Source organism: Pelodiscus sinensis, chromosome 31, assembly GCF_049634645.1.
Source record: "Pelodiscus sinensis isolate JC-2024 chromosome 31, ASM4963464v1, whole genome shotgun sequence".
Classification (NCBI taxonomy): Eukaryota; Metazoa; Chordata; order Testudines; family Trionychidae; genus Pelodiscus; species Pelodiscus sinensis.
Window position 1 is genome coordinate 9,966,866 of NC_134741.1, and position 25,009 is coordinate 9,991,874.

At 52.7% G+C, this 25,009-nt stretch overlaps 1 protein-coding gene and 6 non-coding genes across 7 annotated transcripts; 4 read left to right on the forward strand and 3 right to left on the reverse strand.

Annotated features, from left to right (window-relative positions):
• Positions 1 to 1,780: 1,780 nt before the first annotated feature.
• On the forward strand, positions 1,781 to 1,852 carry TRNAC-GCA (transfer RNA cysteine (anticodon GCA)). Its single transcript has one exon. It is a non-coding gene; the product is annotated as a tRNA-Cys (tRNA).
• A 3,572-nt stretch (positions 1,853 to 5,424) lies between these two features.
• TRNAT-AGU (transfer RNA threonine (anticodon AGU)) lies at positions 5,425 to 5,498 on the forward strand. Its single transcript has one exon. It is a non-coding gene; the product is annotated as a tRNA-Thr (tRNA).
• A 1,773-nt stretch (positions 5,499 to 7,271) lies between these two features.
• TRNAS-AGA (transfer RNA serine (anticodon AGA)) lies at positions 7,272 to 7,356 on the reverse strand. The gene has a single exon. It is a non-coding gene; the product is annotated as a tRNA-Ser (tRNA).
• Positions 7,357 to 10,163: 2,807 nt separating this feature from the next.
• TRNAM-CAU (transfer RNA methionine (anticodon CAU)) lies at positions 10,164 to 10,237 on the forward strand. The gene has a single exon. It is a non-coding gene; the product is annotated as a tRNA-Met (tRNA).
• A 954-nt stretch (positions 10,238 to 11,191) lies between these two features.
• TRNAA-AGC (transfer RNA alanine (anticodon AGC)) lies at positions 11,192 to 11,264 on the forward strand. Its single transcript has one exon. It is a non-coding gene; the product is annotated as a tRNA-Ala (tRNA).
• Positions 11,265 to 12,700: 1,436 nt separating this feature from the next.
• On the reverse strand, positions 12,701 to 12,809 carry TRNAL-CAA (transfer RNA leucine (anticodon CAA)). Its single transcript has 2 exons — positions 12,772 to 12,809; positions 12,701 to 12,746 (listed from the first exon to the last, which is right to left on the reverse strand). It is a non-coding gene; the product is annotated as a tRNA-Leu (tRNA).
• A 9,471-nt stretch (positions 12,810 to 22,280) lies between these two features.
• On the reverse strand, positions 22,281 to 24,271 carry LOC112545223 (butyrophilin subfamily 2 member A2-like). The gene has a single exon (XM_025182894.2). It carries the CDS (start codon positions 23,803 to 23,805, stop codon positions 23,233 to 23,235), a length of 573 nt encoding a protein of 190 aa, XP_025038679.1. The 5' UTR covers positions 23,806 to 24,271; the 3' UTR covers positions 22,281 to 23,232.
• Between the last annotated feature and the right edge of the window lie 738 nt (positions 24,272 to 25,009).

A 25,009-nucleotide genomic window follows, 5' to 3' on the forward strand; every position in this document is an offset into this window, starting at 1 on the left:
TGTAAAACCCACAGAGCCCAAGAAGCTCACAGCAACCAGCCTATCTCTGTCAGGGACTCAAACGTGGACTGCCTTTGTTCGTTGTCTGACCGCAAAGAGACAGGCAACACCAGCAAGATCCAATCACAAGCTCTTTATTAAATAGTGTGCACTTACAATAGAGAGCGGCCCGTCTCCAAAGAGAACCAGCCCTGATTTTATTTACAGGTAGGCTTATATAGACAGTTCCATCACGTCATAGACTATTTGCCCAAGCAACCAACCCCCCTTTATCGGTTAGAAACTTCTAATATCCATGCACACCTGGCCAACTATACATCATGGCCTTAAGCAATTCATAATGCATCAGCAATTTCTTATCAGCCCAAAAGACAGGTACTGGGCAACAAGGAGACAGTTTGTTATGGCCAAAGGAGAACATAAACAGGGAGTTTAGAACAAAACGGGGAGAGCAGAAACAGGGAGTCTCTTTATCAGTTCTCAAACAAACTGTTCCTCATCACAGCAGGTACAAAAATGCAGCTTCTTACTTATCTCATTTTGCAACTTGAACAAGCGTGTAGGGTGCGTTCCTGCTTGAACCTATCTCCAGTTCTGTCCAGGGACTACCCAGAAATCTGTTACATCTGCTTTAGCATAACTGCCCTAGGCCTAATTTTCTAGGGCCTAAGGGTACGTCTAGACTACAGGCTTTTGTCGACAGAAGTTTTGTCGACAGATACTGTCAACAAAGCTTCTGTCAACAAAGAGCATCTAGACAACATCCAGTTTTGTCGACAAAGCAAGCTGCTTTGTCGACATGGCAGTATAGACACAAAGGGCAGTTTAGATGCAATAACGCTTTCTGTCGACAGAACTCTGTCGACAGAAGGTGTTATTCCTCATAAAATGAGGTTTACCAGCGTCGACAAAACTGCTGAGTTCTGTCGACATTATGTTGACAGAACTCAGCGGTAGTGTAGACACAGGTTTAGTTTTGTCGACAAAAGTCCACTTTTGTCAGCAAAGCCCTGTAGTCTAGACACACCCTAACACTACTGAGACTTGACCTCAGATTGCAGGATTCAGAGTCCTGAGTGCTGTCCCTTACACCATGAGACCTACATATACAGTTTCTGCTGGGAACCTGGGACTCTCAGGTCTCAGACTGGCCTCCGCTCTCCTGGCTTCCCACCAACAGCTTCATCTCTCAGGGCTCTCTGGCTACGTCTACATGGCACATTGATTTTGGAATAAGCTGGTCTTGAATAGTGATTCCAAAATATCTTATTTCGAAATAGCACATCTACACTGCAGGGAAACCTCAGAATGAGTCCGAGTCAGGCTCCCCTAATGCAGACGAGCTACCTCGATTTAGAGCCCTGGGAGAAATAACTTAGAATGGGCCTAGGGATGGGGCCATTTTGAAATAGCGGAAGTGGAGCATCTCCACACGCATTATTCTGAAATAGCTAATTGGGAACAGGCGTTATTCCTCGTAGAGTGAGGTTTGCAGAAGTTGGAATAACCCGTCTGTTACTTCAGATTATTTCACATTAACGGATTTGCTGCACAGACTTTGGCATTGTTATTCTAAATGGCTGTTATTCCAAAATAACTTTTCTGTGTGGACAGAACTTCTGTCCTGCCCCAGCTCTGCTGCGTTCAGGACAAATTCCTTGTTAGGGTCCATCACAATCTGGGGTCAGTGGGGGGGTCTGTCCCACCTGAGATGTGTCACACAAAAGCCTCTTGTTTCCTGCTCAGCTCCCAACACTGGCTACAGGCAGCCCTTTTGCATGGAGGTGTAGCTCAGTGGCAGAGTGTTTGACTGCAGATCAAGTGGTCCTTGGTTCAAACCCAAGTGCCCCCTTTGGAAATCTTTCTCCTATAGAAACATTTACCTCACCACTTCTATTGCATCCTGGATTTCTATTGTATGTGCACACTTTAAAAGAATACAAGCCCTTAATGTTTTCTGGCACCAATAGACATAAACCAGGCAAACCTGTTCCTCAGCTGGAACCAGCTCAAACCTGCTGGTTGTGTCTACATTGGCACTCTTTTCTGGAAAAGGGATGCTAATGAGACCAGTCGGAATTGCAAATGCCCCAGGGATTTAGATTTTCCCCGCGGCATTTGCATGAACATGGCCACCACTTTGTTCCGGCTCGGGGCTTTGCCAGAAAAAAGCGCCAGTCTAGACAGGGATCTTGCAGAAAATAAAGCCTTTTCTAGAAGATCCCTTATTCCTGATTTTAAAGAGGAATTCTGCATATGTCCCTGATGGTCTAGCGGTTAGCATCCAGTACTCTCACTGCTGTAGCCTGGGTTTGCTTCCCAGTCATGTGATAGCTGCCTAGTACTTTTTCTCACCTCAGTGTCACAGGTAACAGCAGCTGTGACCCCCAGTGGCCTAATGGAGAAGGCACTGGCCTCCAGAGCCAGGAACTGTGGGTTCAAGTCCCACCTGGGGTATAGAACTGTGCGCTTCTGAGGGTTGTTTGGGAAGTCCTAGCTTGCTTTTTCCCCATGGGAACTGAGAGATGGTTCCCGGAGAAGTGCCACATCCCATAGGACAGCGGCTGTCTAGTCCCACCAGCTCCAGGAGTGACTCAGAGCGAGGGAGTTGTCTGGAGCAGAGCCTGAGGAGGGGCAGCTCTGGCAGCAGCTCAGTAGGAGCAAGCGGGGAAGGACTTTGGCCGGGCCCTTTTACAAAGCCCTTGAGCATGGGGCTGGCATTGGGGGAAAGTTCCCTCAGCAATGGGATGGGATGGGGGGGGGGGGGGGGGGGGGCGGGCTGGGCTAGGACGGCGCCGTTCTCCCTGCTCTTGCCCCCAGACAACATGGCTGCCAGGCCTGGGTACGGGCAGACTGGCAGTTGCTGCACCAACACACGGGCAGGAGGTCCCACTGATGTGGGGGGAGGCAGCCCCAGCAGCAGGCACAAGGCTGGGCCAGCATATGGGGGGAGGTGTTTGACGGCGTTTCCCTGCTGACATGGAGCTGGGTTGCCAGGTGTCCGGTTTTGAACCAGACAGTCCAGTATTTGAGCTTTCTGTTCAGGAAACAAACTGAGAAAATAGAAATAGAAATGTCCAGTATTTTCTAAATAACAATAACAACAATAATGTAGATTGTGATTGTGATGTCATGTCAAGTGTGTCTGGTATTTTTGTTGAAACCAGCTGGCAACCCCACACAGAGTCCAGAGGACAGGACACCTTCTAGTACTCACTGCTGCTAGCAACAGCCTCTCACAGCTCCCCCCACCATGGGGCAGGCAGGAGGGGATTGTTCCCCCCAACTGACAGAGGGACAAAGGCTGAGAAAGGCAAAGGGCCTTGTCTGACCTCACACAGCCAGTCTTGGACAGGACCCTGATGCTGAAACTCCCCCTCAGTCTGGAGTTTCACACCCTGACTGACCAGAATAAAGTGTCTCAAAGGTGCTACAGCCCCACAGAGGGATAGCTCAGCTCAGCCAGCAGGTTAGAAGCACCAGGACACAGAGAGACTCAGGAGCTGCTCAGAGACAACCACTGGTGAGAAGCAGAACAATTTCCTGAGCAAACAATTGGTTCTGGCTCATTTGCTGGGACTGAAGGAGAACAACGAAGTCCTGAGTCTCCTCCTTGTGACTGGCCTCTGCTCAGCCAATCAGAACTGAGACCCTAATCACAGAGCACTAGAACTGGCAGGGACCTTCACAGGGGAATTCCAGACCCCTGTCCTGTCCTCTTAGCAAGACAGAGCATCCTGTAGATCGATGTCTCTCCAAAGCAGGGAACTACTAGGAGTGGGGTTTGAGCCCACACAGACAAATATCTATTGGAGCTTAAGTTCAACACCTTAACCACTCAGATATCCTGGTGGTGCGGAGGAGAGTGGAAGGGTGAAAGGTCTCTCCCCAAACAGCCTGGGGACTCGCTCTCAGAGCATCTGCCCATCCCATCTCTGTGCCAGGGAGAGAGCTGCCCCCTCCCCACAGCGAGGAGGGAAGCAGGGAAAAGGGAAACCAAACAAGACAAAACCCAACGTCCCCAGGGATTCCGAGGGACAAAGGCCTGGCGGGGAAAATATCCCCCCCCTTCACCCAGTGTTTTCCCTGCCTTGCATTCGGCCAGCCCCCATGGATCAGGCCCATGTTTCCAGCCTTTGTGTTTATCTACCATGGACAGGCAAACCCATTCACAAACTTGTGCCAGACCAATAACATTATATTTACATATATGCATATACATTATGCAAATAACAAATATGCAAATATAGAAATAAACTGTTGCCAGTCCCTAACAGATCAGTGTTTGCAGATATCTACACTTAAAAAAAAATCACGGAAGAAATTCCCCTCAGGCTGCTGGAGGGGGCAGCTCCTCCCCCCGGGGGACTGGAGCCTGCAGAGGGAGGGGCGCAGGGAGAGGCACCCACAGAGGCAGGGGGCATTTGGGACGCCCTGGTTATAAACTTCAGAAATTCTGTTGGGGCAGAGGAGTTGGTGCCCCCAAGTGCTCCCACCAGTCACCTCTGCCCCCCCTCCTGTCCGATGGGGTGAGGGAGCTGCCATTGTATCTCCCTCCTCTCCTTCTGTACAAGCCCTGCCCTGTGTCTCCCCTTCCCCAGCCAGGCTGCTGGGGCTTGAGGCTTAAGCCCGAGGTGTCAGCCTCAGCGGGACTTGTTCCTTCCCCCCTCTCCTGCTTTGCTGCCTCCTTTGCCCAGCAGCGCTCAGGGGCAGCCGGGGGAGCCGGCACCAAGGGCAGAGGAGGCCGAGGCACAAGCCCCTCAGAGGGGACAGGCCTGAGGCCTCTGGCTTGCCCAGGCTCACGCCAAGGGGCTTTCTGTGGTGCCGGGCGGGGGAAGGAGGCCAGGCCCAGGCCAGTGGGAGAAGGGGCAGTGCCTGCCAGGGCAGCAAGTGGAGCTGCAGGGAGCGAGACGCAGCGTTTCTGCCTGAATCACTCAAGGGTCCTTCTGCGGGTGAAGCGCCTGTGACACCCCTGTGCTGCCGGGTTCTCCTGCCCCCCCCGGGAGGCCGGCCCCTTTGGGGGGCTCTTGCCCTGGCACTCATGGGAGGGCCAATATAGGCAAAGCAGCCTGCCCCAGGCACCTTCCATAGCTCAGCTGGCAGAGCAGAGGCCTGTAGCGGGTGCTCGGCAAGTGCCCTTAGGTTGCTGATTCAACTCCAGCTGAAAGGAGAGATTCTTCTCCCTCCCCTGGCTGCAGGCCCGGCCTTAGGACCAGGCGGCTGCCTTGGGTCTGTCCCTTTGGGGCCTGCTGCTACAATTGACAAAAAGGTTTTGGGTTCCAGCTGCCAATCTAATGTCTTGGGCTGCGCAGGCCTTGAGTCATGGCAAGAGCCGGAGGGGAATGGGGAACAGCTGCACTTTGGAATGGGAAGGGGGTGTCTGGCGCCATAAAGTAGAACAGTTTTAAGGTTGCTTCCAAGGAGGGCACCATGGCTTAGTTGGCTAAAGCACCAGCCTAGTAAGCAGGAGATCCTGGGTTCAACTCCCAGTGGTGCCTTGTTGCCAGGTCAATGGGTCTCTTGTTCCCACCATTCTTCAACATGTATCTGGAGTTGGTTTTACCTTCAGTTGAGCTTGCTGGTGCTCTCACAGTGGGAGTAAGACAGTAGCAAAGAGCAGGAGGTGCCCTAGGGGTTTCCTTTAGTGAGGCTTAGCTAGACTTGGTAAATCAAGCTGTGGAAGATGGATTGCAGCAGCCATCTCCACCTGAGTGAAGACATGGCCTAATGGTGCAATTAGTTAGATGCCGACACTAACAGCCCCACTGCTGGTAACTCACAGAGGCTACATCGACACTAGAAGTTTCCTCCTTAAAAAAATATGTTAAGGAGGGACTCAATTGCATGAGTCACAATCTTATTTGAATATTTTCAGCCAATGGGATTGCTGTACAAAAATACGTAGTGTGAACATTTATTTGCACAAACCCCCCTTTTTTCACAAGATTCTTATGGCCCCCAAAAAGAGGTATCCTGATCTTGCAGAAAAGGAGGTTTTGTGCAAAAAGAAAACTTCCATACTGCTTGTTTTTGCACAACAACCCCAGCGTGAAATCAGTTTGTCAGAAAATATGCAAATAAGATCATGACTCATGCAAATGAGACCCTAATTAGCACCTTTTTTGCTAAGAAAATTTGTAGTGTAGACATAGCTGGAGATTCTGGTGCTGATCATGCAATAGAAGCACATTATGTTTAAACAGCTGCCGTATGAATGTCCCTGAAAGTCACAAGGATCAATGATCTGTGTGAAAGGCAGGTGGCCAGTAATTAGAGCCCCATGTATGTTGTGTGCACAAGGGAAGGTAGGAATGTGCACTGGGCAGTCTGATAATGGTGTTTACTGTATGTTTGTAACAGGCTCCTGCCCATCTCCAGTGAATTTGGGCAACTCCTCCACCAATTGCAATACACACTAGGCCGTTCCTCCCCAGCTGGGTGTGGTTGTTGTTCTTCTGCACAGCACAGCCCGTGGAGACCAAGGACCTGCCATTGGTCTTCCAAATCACACCCTTGTTGAACGGATGGAAACAGAAACCAGACACACGGCGGGTTTGAGCTGGCTCCAGCTGAGGGACGGGTTTGCCTGGTTTATGTGCGTTGGCAGAGGACAGCAGTAAGGATTCGTATTCATTTAAAAAATCCAAAAAATAGAAACCTAGAATGTAATGGAATTGGAGAAATAAATGTTTCCATTGAATGGTCAGTTGGATTTGAAGTAACGCTCATATAATTTGTAGTCTATCACTGAGCTACTCTCCCTGATGTTTGCACTGTTAGGAGTTGAGAAGGGAACAAGAGGCTTTTGTAGCCCACGCACCCCTGGGCCTGTCTCCATTACTTCTGCCTCTGCCAGGTGAAGGGAGGCCGCTGGGCCCAGCATCTTTCTACCCAACCAGGGCCGGCTTTTGTGGAGAGGGAGGGGCCACTGGAGGCACTTGGTCCCCTGGCTGCATCCATGGGGAGGTGGCTCTGCTGAAAGCCAGACTGGTTTTCCTGGTGTTAGGCAGGACCCTGCAATCCATGTTCTCTCCTGCTTTTGTAGCCTCTTGCCTTCTCCACGTGTCCTTTCTGATGGGACAGGCATGTTCTTCTCAGGGTTTGGGTACCATGTTGCCCTAGGAAGGGGTGTGGCCAAAACACAGGCCTCACTGCGAGCAGCATTTGAACCTGCGCAGGGAAAAACCATGGGATTTTTAGTACCACACCTTAACCACTCGGCCATCACAGCTCTAACTCACAATAAGCCAAGGAAACTGGTAAAACAAAGGCCTGGCTGTGAGCAGGATTTGAACCTGCACAGGGAAACCCTATTGGATTTCTAGTCCAACACCTTAACCACTCAGCCATCACAGGTATAAGTAACAGCAAGCCAGGGAAACTGGCAAATAATCTCAGTGCCCAGGCTTGATGTCACCTGACACAGAATTCACACGGCAAACCCTTTCACCCGTCATGCGGAGGAGTCCTGGGTGCTCTGGTCTGAGGCTGGCTTAGAGGTGAGTTCAAGGGGAAACCTCACAAAGGAGATTCCAGGCAGCCAGGCCATGGGGGTCTCTGAGATGCCCCAACCCTGCAGGCTGTCCCACCTGGCTGTTGCCATGGTCCCTCTGTGAGGTCACTGCCTCCCAGCCAATGAGCTGAGGTGCTGCAAAAGTTTCTTGTGATGTCACTGCTGCTTTGCAGGCTCATGTCCTGCCCCTGGCCAGCCCCTTGGCATGTGTGAGCTGCTCCCCTTCTGCCCCCCTCACTCAGGGCTGGTTCTGGGGCTCACGCAGGGAACATCAGAGGCTGCTCAGGGGGCCACATTGCTAGGCCAGGGGCCCTCCTGTGGGGCTGTGAGTGTTGCTGTCCCTGCTGTACAGACAGGGTCATAGAGCCTCAGCATGCTGCAGTGGTGGGAGACACTTCCCTGGTTTCGGGAGGGAGACAAGACATCAAGGCTCATGACTTGGAGCCAGCTACCAATGCCCATGGAAAGCTGATTTTCAGAGGGTTGTGATCAGCCCTTCCTGTGTATCTGGCTTCTTCAAAGGGGCTTAATCAGGAGCTAAAAGTTGAAGAAGGGCCATTCAGAAGGGTGAATTTCTGTCTTCAACACTTTTTTCTGTGTGCCCCAGTGGCCTAATGGACAAGACACTGGCCTCCTAAGCCAGGGATTGTGGGTCCAAGTCCCACCTGGGGTGACAGTTCTTTCTCAGTGACAAAGAGTTTACCTTCCTCTGCTCACTGAAACAGTTGGCAAGGATGCTCCCCAGTGGCTGTCTCCCTCTCTGCAGAAGCTGTTCAGACCCCTCCCTAGCAAATGCTGATGATATCTGGCTGATGTTAGGTGCAGATCTGAGTGCTAAAAGCCCAGGTATTCAAAGTCAGAATGAAGGGGCACATCTTGGTCTAAAAGTGACAGGCAGAGGGAGGCAGCTGTAGCAGAGCAGGGTCTGTCTGGAGACAAAGTGGAGGATGAGAGGCAGAGACTCCAGAGCGGGGGGGGCCCTAGTTATTTGATCTGGCAAACGGACATAAAATCCCCAGGCCCTGAGCATGGTGCGGGCAAGGCCCATGGGGCGGTTTGGGGGGTGGTGAAGCTCTGTGAGTGGATAAGATCCTGGCTGAGCTGCGCCCCCTGCCGTGTGTGTGAGTCAAACTGCTCCTAGTGCCCTTTTTATGTATCTATTGCGCTTTCAGCTTCTTTCCTCAGGCACGTCCATCCACCAATGGATCTTTTATTTTCCTTTGTGCCGCTCAGCCACAGACACAGCAGAAGGGTTTTCCTGCAGCCACAGGCCCCAGCCCCTCTCTCCAGGGAACTGCAGCCCCTCGGGCCAGGCAGCTGCTCCCAGCATTCAGGAGGCACCAGGCCAAGAAGAAACCGTCTGACACGGTGCTGCCAGGGAGGGGCCTCACTGCTAGTCGCTGTTCCTGTTCCAGGAGCAGAGCAAGTCTTGTCCTGGGCATCAATATTGAGGGCGTGTGCACCTGTGTGTGTGTGAGTCCCCATGGCTGTGCTAGTTTTTACACATGAAGGGAAATGCCCCCCTTGAACACCCCACACCTCCCACACACACACACGGCACTTCTCCTGAACTGCTTCCTCTCTGGGAGGTGGATGAACTGCAGGTGCGGGAGGAGTTCCCTGGCTAAAAGTCAGGCAGGCAAAGTCCAGCCTGTAATACCCAGAAGAGGGGATTTGCCTGTCTGGGGAGGGCGGGAACAGACCAGCACTTGGGAGCTTGGCTGCCAGCTGCTTAGCACATCTGGACACAGAAGAATCCCAAGACTTGGTTCTGCCAGGCTCCAGTTTCCCCTCTTCTGTTTCTTTTCAGCTCCCTGCAAACTGCCTCCCAGCTGTGGGTGAGGCTGAGTGTGTGTGAAACCAGCTGTACTTTGGATGATTTTGTTAATTGTTTAAAAAGCCTCAGGCACCTCTTCTGCCTGGGGAGGTGTCTGGAATAGACGCCTAGTGACATCACCCTGGGGTTTTACCCCTTTAACCTCACCCAGAGAGTCCTGAGAAGTCCGCTCCTGTGTCCAACTCTGCCTCAGGCCAAGTGTTCGCATGTTTCATAGATAAGTAAACTCCTCCTCCCTTTTTCCCTGCCAATCCTTCCTGAGTGAGCTCTACCCCTTTATCCCAATATTCCAGTAAAGTATATTAACCCACCAAGTCCCAGTGATACCAACTTCTTCCTGCTCATTACCCATAGTTCCCGTGTGTCTATACCAGCATCTAAGACACAGATTAGATTTTGCTTCCCAGTGGTCCCGCATCCCTCCTTTATCTCTGCAGTTACAGCCTCTGCTCTCTCCCATTTCTGGCCCATCTCCCAGGTCTCCATGTTGTTCATTTACCTGTGGGCTTTGGGCACTTGCCCCCATCAAACCTAGTTTAAAGCCTCCTCACTAGGTGAGCCAGTCTGCACCTAAATACTCTTCCCTTCCTCCACAGGTGAACCCCATCGCTGCTGAGCAGTCCTTCCTGCAACAGCATCCCATGGGCAAGGAAGCCAAAGGCCCCTGCCCACAGAGCTGTAGCTTTCTGTGCCCAGGGAGCCAGACACCACCTGGGCTCGATGGCTGGAGAGAAATGGGGAATGGCTGCATTTTGGGAGTCAAAAGTGTTGTCTGGAAACATAAAGAGCCATTTTAAAAAGACTTTGGAGGAGGGCACCATGGCTTAGCTGGCTAAAGCACCTGCCTCATAAACAGGAGATCCTGGGTTCAACTCCCAGTGGTGCCTTGCTGTAACCTTTGCTCACATTTTTCTAGGTCCTTCTGGGACCCATGGAACTGCGGCTTCAAGGAAAAGGCTGATGTGGGAGGAGTGTTAGGAAGAAGGAAACCACAAGCCTGGAGCAGGTGCAGAGGCTGCTTTGACTGGCACTGGCAAGGCAGGGCTCTGACTGCAATTGCTGGGACAGGAGAGCCAGCACCCCACACCCTTGTGATTCCCTGGGGGTGTCATCACCTAGAGAGCCTGAGGGTGAAACCTCTGCAGCTCCTGCAGCCATGGAGAGTCAGGGTATGTGGGTGTCACGTGCTTCTCATCTGTGGTTTCCTTCTTCCCAACACTCCTCCCCAATCAGCCTTTTCCTGAACCAGCAGTTCCATGGGTGACCGGAGATGCCTCTTCCGTGTCCCAGAAGGGTGTAGGAAAATGTGAGCAAAGGCTGCAACAAGGCAACTCCAGAAATTGAACCCAGGATACCCTGTTTATTACACAAAGCTTCAGCCTGCCAAGCCATGGTGCCCTACCCAGACCCACTTGTAAACGGTTCTATGTACGGTCCCAGATAACACGATTGCCTCACAAAGTTCGGCCATTCCCCATTTCCCTCCTGCCTTCCCACCCAGGCAGTATCTGGCTCCCTGGGCACAGAAGGCTACAGCTCAGTGGGTGGAGGTTCTAACATGCACATCTCCTCTGGGACTGTAGGTTTTGAAGTTCTGCAGGGTTGTGGGAGGAAGAAATGCAGCGAACTTTTATTATTAGGCTTGTAAACCCCTTGGTCTCAGGGTCTAGGTTGGAGTTCCCAGGTGGGGGCCCTGCCTCCTTCAGTTTGGTCCCTTCCTGAGAGCACAAAATAGACAACAGAGAATTCCTTTGCCCCGCAGCAATCTCTGTTGGCCAAAGGCTTAGCAACCGAATATTTGCCCAAGCTTAAGTGCAGTAGCAGAAAACATTTTTATGTGTGTTTCTGTGGTGTAGTGGTTATCACATTTGCCTAGCATGCAGAAGGTCCCTGGTTCAAAGCCAGGCAGAAACACAGGGTCTTCCCTTATTGCAGTTCCCCTGGGTGTCCACAAGGTAGTTCCAGGGCCTGGTGCAGGGTTTGGCAGCATGTGTGCTGGCTTTCAGGAGCTTGTGGAAGACAGCTCAGCAGGTTAGGCTGGGGGGGGCCTGAGACTTCTCAGTGGTGCCTTGCCTGAGACCAGGTCACTGCGGCCACACAGTCTAGGGCCCACCCTGGCTGTGCACCTTTGATGCAAGACCCCAGCCACCCCATTCACCTTGCTTTCTTCTCACCCAGCACCCCCAGCTTGCTTTGTTCCTGCTCCCCCACCCTGCTCCTTCATCCATGTTCCTTCTGCACTGCACCCTTTCTCCTGGCCACACATGGCTCCTTGGTGCTTCTCAAGCCAGGCCCTGCAAAGAGCCACCAGGCAGGAACCAGCCCTTGGAGCTCGGCTTGCACCAGATCTGGTAGTTTCCCACCACATCTCACCTGGGAGGAGGTGACTTGTTCTCCTTCATTCTTACCTTACATCTCCATTCCCTTCAAAGGTCTCTGCTGCTCGGGACCCGCCTCCTCAGGGCGCTGCCCCTCTGTCCCTGGGCTGGGAGCGGGAGACTCCACAGTCTCTGCACTTGGGCTGAGAAGTCTCACTGGGACTCGTCTGTGGATGGCGTTAGTCAGCCCGATGGCCAGCCAGATCCATTCTGTAGCGCTGCCCGAGAGGAAGCTTTACAAGTGCCCAGTGTCCATTGGTATTTTCTGGGGCTCTGTGTAGGGGATTGGGCTTGGCCATCTTTTCCACAGGAAATGCCTCTTCTTTGGAACAGCAGCTCCCAGGAGTTCATGGAACTTCTTCTCAGCTTGGGAAAGGGACGACTAAGGGGTGATGGGAAAGATATTTGTGCTGTGAAAACAGCAGGGCCCCCAGGAAAACTGGTAAATAATCCCAGTGCCCAGGCCTGATGTTACCTGCCCCCACACAATTCACATGGCAAACCTGACTCCCCGAGCACAGGGGAGTTTGGGGGCTCATTGCTGGGCTGCGGGGTGAAGCAGCAAACCAGCCTCCTCCTGTGGGGCCTGTGAGTGTTGCTGAATCTGGGCTCCTGCACCTGGGGAATGGCAAACAAAAGGTCTGGGGGCCACACAGAGAACCCGCTGGGCTGAGCAGGAAGTGGCTGGGACTTTGCTTTGTCTTTTCCTGTGGGCTTGGCTGTCTGCAGCCTGGAAACCTCCTGGCTCCTCAGACCACTGGTCTGGGTGGAGCGTTACAGAAGTCGGAATAATGGAATTGCTGTGTAGACGCTCCCATTGTTATTTCAGAATAATGACGGTTATTCCCAAATAACACTGCTGTGTAGATGCAGCCTAAGAGAAAGGGCTGAGCAAGGACTCAGCAAGGGCTCCTGCAATGTCAGGAGAGATGGGGAAATGAGGTCACCTCTGTAGATATAAAACAGATGATGTGTCAGGAGTGGGATTTGAACCCACGTCTCTATTTGGAGACCAGAACACCCAACTAAGGGAAAGACAAGTCCTTGAGTCTGGCGCCTTAGACCACTCGGCCATCCTGACATCCATGCAAGTACCTCCAATGGCAGTTTTCTCACATGTGTGAGTTGCTCAGGGAGGCAGCAGGAGCACCTCTCTTTCCCCATCTAACAGCCGCTCTGCAGCACAGCTGGGTTTATCCCCACTCACCCTTGTGGGGTGTTTTGCAGGGAGCTGACAAGAAGCGGAAGAGGGGAAAACTCTGCCCGGCAGAACTGGGGCTTGGGATTCTCCTGTGCCAGGGAGTCTGTGTCACTGCCCTTGGGGATCCTGAGCTGGGTGGCTCCTGGGCTTGTTGGCTCCATACCAGGGGTGTCTCTTCTGCAGGGTGATGCTTCTTCCCAGGGCTAACACTTATCCCTGGGACACACTTTGTGCAGGGACAGTTGCTGGTCTTTGTGCCACAGTACGTGTCTGGGATGTGGGAGTGAGGAACCTGCCTCAAATAGACACGTATCCACCCTTCGCAGTGAGACCCCGTAGCCCTGGCTTTGACTGGTGCCTGGCACATGGGGAATTAGATCTAGCGGGAGATTTCTAGAGCCCCACAACAGCTGCTGCTCGCTAGCAGATGTGCACATCTGTCTGGGGTTACTGGGCACCCGGCTTGCCTTCTATCCCTGCCAAGCTGGGCAAAGCGGCATCACTGGCTCATGGGTTCCTCTCCTCAGCGCGCTGCAGAGAAAGCTCTTGTGTGTTAAATGGCCTCAGGGAGCCCAGAGCAGAGGGAGCTGGGAATCTAGTCCCATTGATCCCCTCACCACTCACACACACACACACACAATCCCAGCCCCAAGCACCTCCACATCCCTAATCCTGTGCCCTGACTTCTCTACCCTCCCACATCCTCACCCCTGTCCTGAGCCCCACCCCCAACATACAATCCCCAGATCCCTGCCTTGAGCCTCTCACACTCCACTCCACACTGTAATTTCTTACAGGTACTGTCCTATCCCAACCCCTTCCCCAACTTCCTGACTTGAACTTCCCCCTTGGCCGAAGGGATGGTGCCCAATAGAACAGTCCCTGTAAGAAATGTGTCACTTTCACCCCTGGGAGCAGCTCAGCCATGCAAAGGGGCTGCCTGGGGCAGGACATTAGCCCTGGAGGGCAGGGGTGGGTGTGGCAGTGACATCACAAGGGCCTTTCGCAGCCCCTCAGCTTATTGGCTAAAGGAGGTTGGGAGGTGATGACCTCACAGAGAGTCCATGACAATGGCCAGGTGGGACAGGCTGCAGGGCAGGGGCCATCTCAGAGCCCCCCATGGCTTTGCTGCAGGGAGTCTCCTTCTGGAGATCTGCCCTTGAGGCCAGAGAGAGAATGAGGGTCACAAGCATGAGTGTGAGGAGGAGCCTCCTTGGAGCCTTTTCCTTTCCTGCGACTAACTGACCTAGAAGGCAGACGTCCCCGTGGAGAAGGTAAGAGCCTCCAAGAGGGGTTATGCTGCTACAGCAGGAGAATTAGTTCAAGTGATAGAGCACTTGCTTAGCATGTGAGAGGCAGTAGGATTGATACCCACATTCTCCACTAATGGGAAAAAGTCCCATTTTTCTTCTCACAAAGGTACAGGCAGCCAGAGGGCTAAATGTCTCCAGTAGCCCCCTTCTGCTTCCTACTTTGTCTCCCCCAAAACCAGCCAGGCTGGGGTCAGAAGGCTGCTGGGACTCAGCCTGGCAGTGACTGAAGTGATGGAGACAGGCCCCAGGGGGCAGAGTTGCCCCACTGGGAAAGTGCCTGCTACACAGGGGAGAGGCAGTGGTTCCCTCCACATGGTCTCCAGCCAGATCCCTGGGGGTGGGGCCTTGGCTGCTTCCTTGCTGACCTAACAAGAGAGATCAAGAGAGCTCTTTGCCCTGCCTCCATGATCCTCATCATAAAGCTGATTGGCTGGCTGAGAATGCCACTCAAGGGCACAATCGCTCAGCTGCCTGGGATGCTCTGAGTGATGGAGCAGACTGATGGGAGGTGTCAGTGGAGCAAGTCAGCCATCTGGCTCCTGAGCTCAGCCCATGCGGGAGACAGCCAGGCAGCTGGGAGGGAGTCAGAGCAGGGCAGGACCAGGGGACGGGAAAGGGGCGAGTCAGAGAACAGAGACAGGGGAGCAGTAAAGAACATCCACAAACCCAGCCTAACTCCTTGGCCGGCTGCCATGTGAACCACGACTCCATCTGCCGCCATCTGCCGCCAGCCCACAGCGCTTTCCCCGCCCAGCCCCACAGCTGCTCACTGAGCCCTGCCCAGCCAGGGGCTGGGGCTCAGGACTCTGCCCACGGAGCTGCCATGTGTTTTCCAGAGCCCTCCAGCATTTCAACGGGCACAGAGAGGAGCCTGCTGCACCTAGAGAAATGCCAAAACATGGGACTGAAGCTGGGACCTTTAGATTTCCAGGCCAATGTTCACTGAGCTGAGCTACTGTGGCTGCTACAAGCTGGTTTTCTTGGCCTCTAATTCTCTTTCCCAGGTGCTTGGCAGCTCTGCCCCACACAAGAGCTGTCGCAGTGCACTGCCCAGGAAGGCAAGACCAGCATTTCTCTCCTCCCCCCCCCCATATGACTCGCTCTCTCCCCCGTTTTGTGCCTTAGCTCCTGGGCTGACCCAGTGGCTGAAGTGGTCGGCATGGTGGGGAGGAAATTGGGCAGCTAGACCCTGTTGGGAAGACTCCTGGTGCTACTTGCTTCCCTGCCAACTGAGCCCTCTAGGGCCTTCACTCCTCATGTGCAGCCCCCTGCTCCCTGCCTGGGCACCTCCAGGATCCATGATTCTCCTGACTCCTGTTGTGCAGCCCCTGCCAGCCTGGCCCTGTGGTGCCCTCGCTCCTGAGTTGCAGCCCCGGCCTGGGTCCGGCTGGAGTAAGAGTTTGATATCTGTTTACATTTGTATTTCTGGTTTAATGATGTAGCAATGTGGGATTTCTGTTAAGGCAGGGATAGAGTTTTAGGCCTTTGGTTCAATATCTATTTCTTTGTTCTAAGGTTTAGTAAGTGAGAGACAGAATCTTGTCTTGTGTCCATGTTAACGAGATTAGAGGAATGCTGGAGGCTCCAGTCTCAGTGTGATTTGTTTGATTAGGGCTTAATTTACAAGGCCTTGTGCTTTTCCTCAATATAAAACACAGGAGCAGGTGCAGGAGCTACAGAGGTTACATTTGCAGGATCTCTGGGTGGAGCTGACACCCCCAGGGAATCACAAGGGCACTTGGCACTGGCTCTCCTGTCCCAGGAATTGTAGCCAGAGCCCTGCCTTGCCAGTTGCCTCTGCACTCACTCCAAGCTTGTGGTTTCCTTCTTCCCAATGTTCCTATCCAACCAGCCTTTTCCTGAGCCAGCAGTTCCATGGGTGGCCAGGGGAGGCCTCTTCAGTGTCCCAGAAGGACACAGGAAAATGTGAGCAAAGGCTACAACAAAGCACCACCAGGAGTTGAACCCAGGATCTTCTATTTAGGGGGTAGGTACTTTAGCTAGCTGAGCCATGGTGCCCTCCTTAGTTAGGTCTACATTACAGAGTTTTTCCAGGATAACTCTCTTAGCCCAGGAAAACTCTGCCACATCCAGGGAACAGGTCCACTTTTTCAAATCACTTTCCAAAAAAGTTGGCATGATCTTTCGGAAGACCTGTATTCCTCATTTTATAAGGAATAAGGGCTCTTCTGAAAGAGGAGGTTTTCCCCACGGATTGGCTCCGTGTAGATGGACCAAATGTTGGAAAAGTCTCTTCTGAAAAAAGTGTCTCTAAAACTGTTCTAATTTATGGTTGCAGACAACACCTTTCAATTCCAAAGTGCAGCCATTCCCCATTTCCCTTCAGCCCTGGCAGGGTCTCAAGGCCTGTGTAGCCCAAGAAATGTGATTGGCAGCTGGTACCCACAATCCTATTGTCAGTTGCAGTGCAGGGCTCTGACAGTTTGTACCCAAGGCAGCCATCTTGCTTGCCTTGCACTAAAGCTGGGCTGGAGGGGAAAGACTCTCTTCTTCAAACTAGAGTTGAACCAGCAACCTAAAACTCACTAGCCAAGCACACACTACAGGTCTCTGCTCTGTCAGCTGAGCTACCAATGGAAGCTTGAGAGATGCTGGATTGGCCAGCTTGGCCCTTCTACAAGTGTCAGGGCAAGTGCTCACCCAAGTGGGCAGCATCACAGGCCAGGGGCTGAAGAACTCAGGAGTATAGGGGTTGTCACAGGTATGTCTCATGGAAAAGGACCCCTGAGTGAAACCTGAGCTAGATCCATCCATGTCACAGCAGAAGATAAAATGTTGGGCTCCTATTGTGGGTCCTTTTTGTTCCAGGATCTTTAGGGGCACTGGAGGGGCAGAGCCACAAAAAACAAACCACTTGAGTGGATCTTGGTCTAGCCTCTCACTTGTGCTGCTCTCTCTGCCAGACAGTTCCTACACCCAAGGCAATAGCTCCGCAGCCAAATTATGTTGTGGCAATTTCCCTCAGCCTAGAGCCAGCGCAGGGAGTCGAACAGGTTTCTTCACCTTTCTCAGAAGCTGTGAACACACATTCCCTGAGGCCTGGGCCTGAGACTGCCTGCCTTTCGTGCCGGGTGCAATAGGGAGAGCCTGGCAGCTGCTAGGACCAAACATGAGGGCAGCCGGGGAAGCAGCAAGATTCGGCCCCCTGCATCTCTATCCAGGCTGGTAGGTTCCATGGCCCCAGCACATCCCAGCCTCCTGCTGAGCCAGCCAGATAAGAGACCAAGCGCCAGTGGGCATCAGACACCCAGCAGGAGGCACAAAATTCTCTTCTCACCAGCCTGAGGACCAGGAAGCCAAAGCACAGGAAGTGGGAGGTTTTTGCAGGAACCAGCCAGAGCCAAGAGGAGGTTTGCAGGCTGAAGATGGCAGGGCCACAGGCGCAGCAAAGCCACTGCCGTGGAACACAAACTCTCAGGCTTCTGATCGCAAGTCTGACCCCTTCTCCCTCAGGCTACGCAGCCCCCGTTCTCTCAGGCAGCCCTTAGGAAGCACCATGGAGACTCAGACCCACAGCAAATGGCCTGGAACATGCAGTGCCCGGTAGGCAGGAAGGGCCGTGGGGCCGGGGGCTGAGGAAGCCAGGGGAGGAGAGGGGGAGTTCTGGGAAACCCAGTGGCTGTGGGGAAGCAATAAGGGCCGAGTGCCTGGCAGCCACCTGAGGGGAAAGGTGCCCAGAGGGAGCAGGGCCAGCCAGGCCACCGGTGTCACGTCAGCTCTCAGGGCTCCTCCTCCTGCCCCCTGAGCTCAGACCTCCCTGGGCCCTCCTGGGGCTGCCTTGGCCTCCGGCAAAGCCCTAAAGTTCTGGCTGGGCTACTCCCCCCCCCTTGTCCCCCCAGGCCCAGGTGAGAGCAGGTGTCTCAGGCCCTAGAGCAAGGGCTCAGAGCAGCTGGCCTGAGGGGACAGGTGCAAGGGCTGTGCCCTGGAGCTCTGCTGTTTGTGTGAGCGGAGGGGGGCGGGGGAAGGCCTGGGGCAGCCTCCCTGCAAACGCCATTTCTCTCTCCTGACAGAGAGGCTGCTGGTTCCAGGGCTGGGCTGCATCCCGGCTCCCCATCAGCTCTAGGCCTGGGGCAGGGAGATGCACCTTCGAACCCTGCTCCCAGGCACAGACTGTTCTCCTGGCCCTAGAGGGGCAGCACGTGGCCGGGTTTGTATCACACACAAAATGTTGCGCTGCCCCCGCCTGTCAGTGTCTGAGCCTAAAGGTTTGTTCTCAAGGGGAGAAAGGCCCAAGCAGGGCCATGTTCAATGGCCAGTCACAGACACACAGAGATGTCAGACCCAACCGATTCCCAGCAGTGCAGGGGAGTCTGCAGGCCTGAGAGTCCCTCTGACGCCCACCGCTCAGCTGGGCCACTCGGCTTTTGGCTATTGCCCTGCCGTGTAGACATACCCACAGTGAAGAACAAAAGGGTGAAATGGTGCCTGCAGCCTTTCAGAATGACCCCCGGACACCACCACCAAGTACCAATGTCACTGCTTATTAGAGAAGATCTCCTCACACAACCGTAGCCAATGGAGTGTTCTCGTGAGAGACACTGGAGGAAAAGGGGCAGCCCACACTCCGGTCCCAGTGATGGTGTATTCACCGTTCAGTCTGGCCTCAGGACGTGTTTGAACTGAGGAGAGTTAAAACCCCTTGTGGAAGGAGGACGTGGCTCAGCTGATTTTCAGCCATCTAGGAACCGGCTGTTTTTCTAACTCAGTATTTTTCTACTCTGTTGAAACAAATAAACAAACAACAGTTTCCTTCCAGCTCTACCTCAACGAGCATTTAGAAGAGGTGACCTTGGGCCCTGTAAATACCTTGCAAAACAAGCCAAGCTCCAGCAAGACAACCAGCTCCGTTGCTGTTCAGTACAGTGGACCCGTCAGGATTTCTCTGTGGTGGAATGTGGCTGTGACCTCCTGCTACAGGAGTCCAGGAATGACATGCAACACTTTAGCCTTTGGCAAGTGTCTCTTGTATAGTGCAACATTAACAGCCTGTTGCCCCTCTTTTTTACCTTGTATCTGAGGAGTTTCTGAATCACGAAAGGGAGTGCGGTTATGTTTGTGTTACAGGTCTGTGTTATGTAAAATTAAAAGCACTATTTTAAACACACATTTCTTGACCATATTGCAGATCTCCTGTAAACATTTTGGGTGCATCTGCACAGGACTCAGCTTAAAATAACCTACGCAATATGCACTAAGGCTACGTCTACACTGGCATGATTTTCCAGAAATGCTTAAAACGGAACAGTTTTCCGTTATAAGTATTTCCCGAAAAAGCGCGTCTACATTGGCAGGATGCTTTTCCGGAAAAGCACTTTTTCCGGAAAAGCATCCGTGCCAATCTAGACGCGCTTTTCCGGAAAAAAGCCCCGATCGTCATTTTCGCGATTAGGGCTTTTTTGCGGAAAACACTAATGTGCTGTCTACACTGGCCCTTTTCCAGAACAGTTTTCCAGAAAAAGGACTTTTGCCCGAGCGGGAGCAGCATAATATTTCCAGAAAAGCGGCTGATTTCTTACAGTAGATCATCAGTGCTTTTCCGGAAATTCAAAGGGCCAGTGTAAACAGCTGGCAAGTTATTCCGGAAAAGTGGCTGATTTTCCGTAATAAGTGGCCAGTATAGATACAGCCTAAGCAAATTGTGTAGCTTATTTCAATGCTATTTCAAAAGAGCTTATTTTGTAATTTGGCACTGTTTGCACTGCCAAATTCTGAAATAATGAACTATCCCAAAATGCCCCTTAACCCTTGTTGAATGAGTGTTTAACCCCCTTTTCCCTCCGCAGGTTACTCGGGAGCACGTCACACTCACAGGTGTGCCTGGGCACCTAATGGTTTTAACATAAAAGGAGATCCTGAGTACTCCAGTGGTGATGTTGCTTAGTTGGGGAAACCCTATCCAGCCCCTTGCTGCTGTCCCTTGCTCATAAAGAACTTATAATGGCAGTGCCTCCACCTGGCTGCCCCTGTAACACACTTACTGGTGTGCCTTGGGAACCTCCAGGAATAAACTTATTCCAACAATAAACTGGATCTAACTCCAGAACAACAATTACAAATCATAAATAATATACATCTAATAGATTGCATTAGAATGAACACCTTGACTTAACTTAAAGATACAGGATTTAATAAATTAACAGTGAATAATATCAATTAACAAAGAACGCAGAAGTAAAAGGAACTTATTTAGCTGCCATTTGCACTGCCAATATTTATCCCATCCCAGAGTGTGCACACTCCTGGACTCAGAGCCCCAGACTCTTGCTTGCGCGGGCGCGCTTGAAGAACTGCAGCTGTAATGGAGATTCTCTGTAGGTAGTATAGTGATAGAAATGTAGCCGTGTTAGTCTGGGGTAGTTGAAGCAAAATGCAGGACAATGTAGCACTTTAAAGACTGACAAGATGGTTTATTAGATGATGAGCTTTCGTGGGCCAGACCCACTTCCTCAGATCAAATAGTGGAAGAAAGTAGTGACTACTTTCTTCCACTATTTGATCTGAGGAAGTGGGTCTGGCCCACGAAAGCTCATCATCTAATAAACCATCTTGTTAGTCTTTAAAGTGCTACATTGTCCTGCATTTTGCTTCTGTAGGTAGTGTGTATGTGGGTCTCAGCTATGCATCAGCTCTAGTTCACTGGACTGGCCTCTCTTTGAACCCAGAGTTAGTCTGTATCTCCGAGGTCTGTCCCAGGCAGTATTTTCCCAACGATGCCCAGTTACTCACAGTCTCCTTCTGTGTGCTGGATGCAGAGTAGCTTCTAGCCACAAGTACAGCCAGAGAGCCTCCCCTCTAGGGCAGTGGTCTCCAACCTTTTTACACCCAAGATCATTTTTTAAGTCTCAGAACAGGCGAAGATCTACCGCCCCACCCCTTCCTTGAAGCCCCGCCCTCTCTATTCTCCTTTCCATCACTTGCTATCCCAAGCCCTTATACACTTTGTTAAACAGTTTATTTTTAAATTATGCAATATATAAAATTAAAATCACATGTTTATAGTTATGAAATAAATGGTCTGTTTTTAATTCATGCTATTTAAATGTCAAATGAAGCATTTACAATTATACATTTTGTTCTCTGCTATTTTGTAAATCTAAAATCAAGTATTGATAATTATTTATTTTTTCTTCCAATAACAAAGTCTCAATGTGACACCTGTGACTGAACAGTATCTGCCAGTGTTTTGAAGTCTGGGTTGTAGTCTGAGATTTCTAGTCGTATACAGTCCATCAGATGGGCATCTGTGATCCTGCGCTCAGCCTGGGAAGCTTGCTCCAGCACAGCTGGAGCTAGACACAGCCTCCCTGGGCTGAGCGCAGGGCAGCCGGGCTGGAGAGAAGAGAAGTGGCTGCCTGGCCAGCTGGCCATGGTGCTCAGCCAGGGTGCACCAAGCTCCACATGGGCAGGCGCAGAGGAGAAGCCGCCGATCAGTTGGAGCGGGGGGCAGCCTCTTTCAGCTGAAAGCCACGGTCAGCTGGGTCGGGTGTTTCAGGCCTCCAGACCTCCCAACTCCCACCATTACTCACAGCTACTCACCTGTGTTGTTGCTCGGTGAGTAGCTGCTCCTCAAATGAGGAAATCTAATGTAAATGTACTGCACAGATATGCAGTTCAGAGAGGGCTCAAGAGCTACTCTGAGAGCCCCTGAGATCTACCGGTAGATCGTGATCTACTGGTTGGTGACCACGGCTCTAGGGCAATCACAAGCAGCCTGCTAGATCCCAGTTCCAAAGGCTCGCTGTCCCAGTCTGTAACTGCCACATAACAGCTCCTGAACTGGATCAAACTCCCCCACAGCAGCCTGGTTCCCTTTCTGCTCCCAAAACAGGGAAGAATCCACAGACTGCTGAGTCTTCCTCCACACATGTGGAGAGATTCAAATCTCCCAAACAAAAGCCACTTCCTTCCTGGTTTCCTCCAGGGCTCATGGGAATTGTAGTCTCTGGGGCTAGATTACAGCACATAGGATCTTCCCTGAGAATAATCAGAGGCACCTTTAGTAAGGGGACTACAAGTGTTACTGGGATGTCGGAATAAGCTACCCAATATTTCAAAATCTATTTTAAAATAACTGTCTGCTTCAATAGATGCAGAATATCTATTTCAAAATACTTCTGGTAACCCAAAATAGCTCTGCTGTGTAGACATACCCTTAGGTAGCGGGAAGGCACTAAGCCCTCAACAGGGGAGAAAAAACTGAGACTTGCATTTTATGATACATGTGGGGCTTGGACAAAAGTGATTTGTTTTGTTTTGGAACATGTCACAGCTTAGGAAATCTAACAGCAGTATTCTTCAAAGGAACTTTAATGAAAATGCCCATATTAAGGAAAATACCCACATGGATTCAGGGAGACAGACTGAAAGTCATGTTCCATACACAATATAAACAAATAATATTTATTAAAAAGTTATTTGCACAAAAGTAATGAGACTTGTGTTTAAATATGAATGTTCATGGCACACGTCCCAACAAGAGCCCATGACATCAGTATTGGTGCATGAGACCAAACTCCCTCCACTTATGGATGGAAACACTTAGGAGGATACTGATGACAAGTGTTGCCGGCCGTCCCACAGTCACAGGGGAAGGTGACTTTGGCTTCGGTGGCAGGAGCTGCAGCTGGAGACCCCAATGAGATCTCAGAACACAGACTGGTACAAATCGCTCCCTGCTGCTGCGCAGCTTCCAGCTTCTCTCCAACCCACCAAACCCTGAATGGTTAATTCTGTGTCCTGCCACCCCCACCTCTGTCTGTCCCCAGCCTGGCTGTTAGTTCTCCCCCTGCTCAACCCCCACCTCTGCCCCTCCTGCAGCCCCAACGGGTCTTCTGCTTACCTTTCCCATCCCTGGGACTGGAGGAGGGTGGGGGAGGAGTTTTCAGGCATCACAGAAATGAGGAGGCTGGGTACAATGGAGTCCTCCAGGGTCACAGGGATTGGAGTGTGTGAGGCCAGAGAGGCTAATTTCAGGGGCACAGGCTGAGCTGGGATTTCCACCCCACCCAGAGCCAGGGTCGGATTCTCTCCCCAGGGAGGGAGCCCGGCGGGAAAGTGAAGATCGGGGCCTCGGTTCCAGCATCGATAAATGTCACCTGCCCCCGGTCACAGTCCAGACAAACCCGGATCCTGTGGGGGGGGCTCAGAGGCAGGCGGGTCTCAGGGAAGGTGAAAGCCCGGAACTGAACCCCCCACCGCTCCACAGCCCAGAACCCCCCCTCGGGGCTCAGGCTGATCTCTCCCTTCCTGCTCACAGACTCTTTGGCCACCCCCACAGCCCAGCATGGCCCATCCCCCACCTCCACCTCCCAGCAATGTCTCCCCGAGGTGAACCCCTCACGGCCCAGCACACAGGGCCGAGTGTCAAATCTCTCCGGGTTGTCGGGCAGTCGCTGCCGTGTAGGTTCCCATCTCACACGTTTCCGATCCCCAGACAGGATGAGCAGGGGATTCGCCGTGTCTGGATCCAGCATCACAGTCGCTGGGGAGAGAGAATCAGGGTGTGAGGGGCAGAGCTCAGCCCTGTGGGCGGCTGGGGCCATTTTTCACCCTCCCCAGCAGCCCTGTTGTGGCTGGGACAGGCCTGGGCCCCAGGGAGCTGCCTCTGCCCTGGGCCCTGAGACTGAGCCGAGCTGTCACTGCAGCGCCTCGGCCTGGGCAATGGGACCCGCTTCGTCAGCTTCTCATTTGTGTGCAGAGGCTGCAGCCTCCTGCCCCCAGCTCGGGCTGCTCCACCCCCAGGGCCAGGCCCAGAGCAGGAGGGTTCAGTGGGGAGGAGGGAGCAGAGGAGGCAGGTTCCAGCTTTAACCCCCAGAGGGAAACTCCCTCCCCTGCTGCAGCCTCCACCCCCCGCCAGGGCACAGAGGGGAGCGGGCAGCGCGGGGGAAGAGCCGCCTCACCCCAGAGAGCAGGGCCTGGGCATTAGTCACCCCCAGGGCAGTGGAGGGTCCAGGGCTCCTCAGGGCAGCCAGGCTCAATGGGGGGAGCCCAGCTCTGGCTTCTGGCCTGGCTGGGTGCAGGGCCTCTGGGGAAGGGGATCTGGGTGGGGTCACTGGGAGGGGCCAGCACAGGGCAGAGGCTGGTGCCCAAGGAGGGGCTGCACCGATCAGCTGCCCCGACACAAAGCGCAGCCCCTGCCTGCAAACTGTGCTCATAGTGAGAAGTGGGGGGTCCGACCATCCCATTGCTTAAAGGGGGCAGGACACGGCCCCTCGTCCTTCTGATCCAGTGTCCCTGGGGCTCCTCACCACTCAGTGGGCAGGTTTGGGGCTCTGCCTGTCGTGGTCGCTGGGGGTTTGGTTGCTGACTTGAGCTACAAGCTCAGGAAGGTGTTTTCAGTCTCCACTTGAAACCTCACCCTGTCTGAAAGCTCCCGGAGACTTTCCTCTTGCTCTCTCCAGTGCAGAGGGCAGCGTGTCTGGTGGGGGAAGGGAGAAGACAGGTGAGAGGAGTCCATATTGTACACAACATCCCCAACCCTAACCCACAGACCTGGGTTTTTGTTATAGCAGAGACACACTTGGGTGCATCTATACTACAGAGAAGATGAGGGCTGCTGCTGTCGATCTTCCAGGGTTCGAATTAGCAGTCGAGTGAAGACAGCTAATCGCACTGAGGGGCGCTTCTGTCAATGCCGGTAGCCCTCATTGCACAAGGGCTACGTCTACACTGGCCCCTTTTCCGGCAGGGGCATGTAAATTTCACCAGTCGTCGTAGGGAAATCCGCGGGGGATTTAAATATCCCCC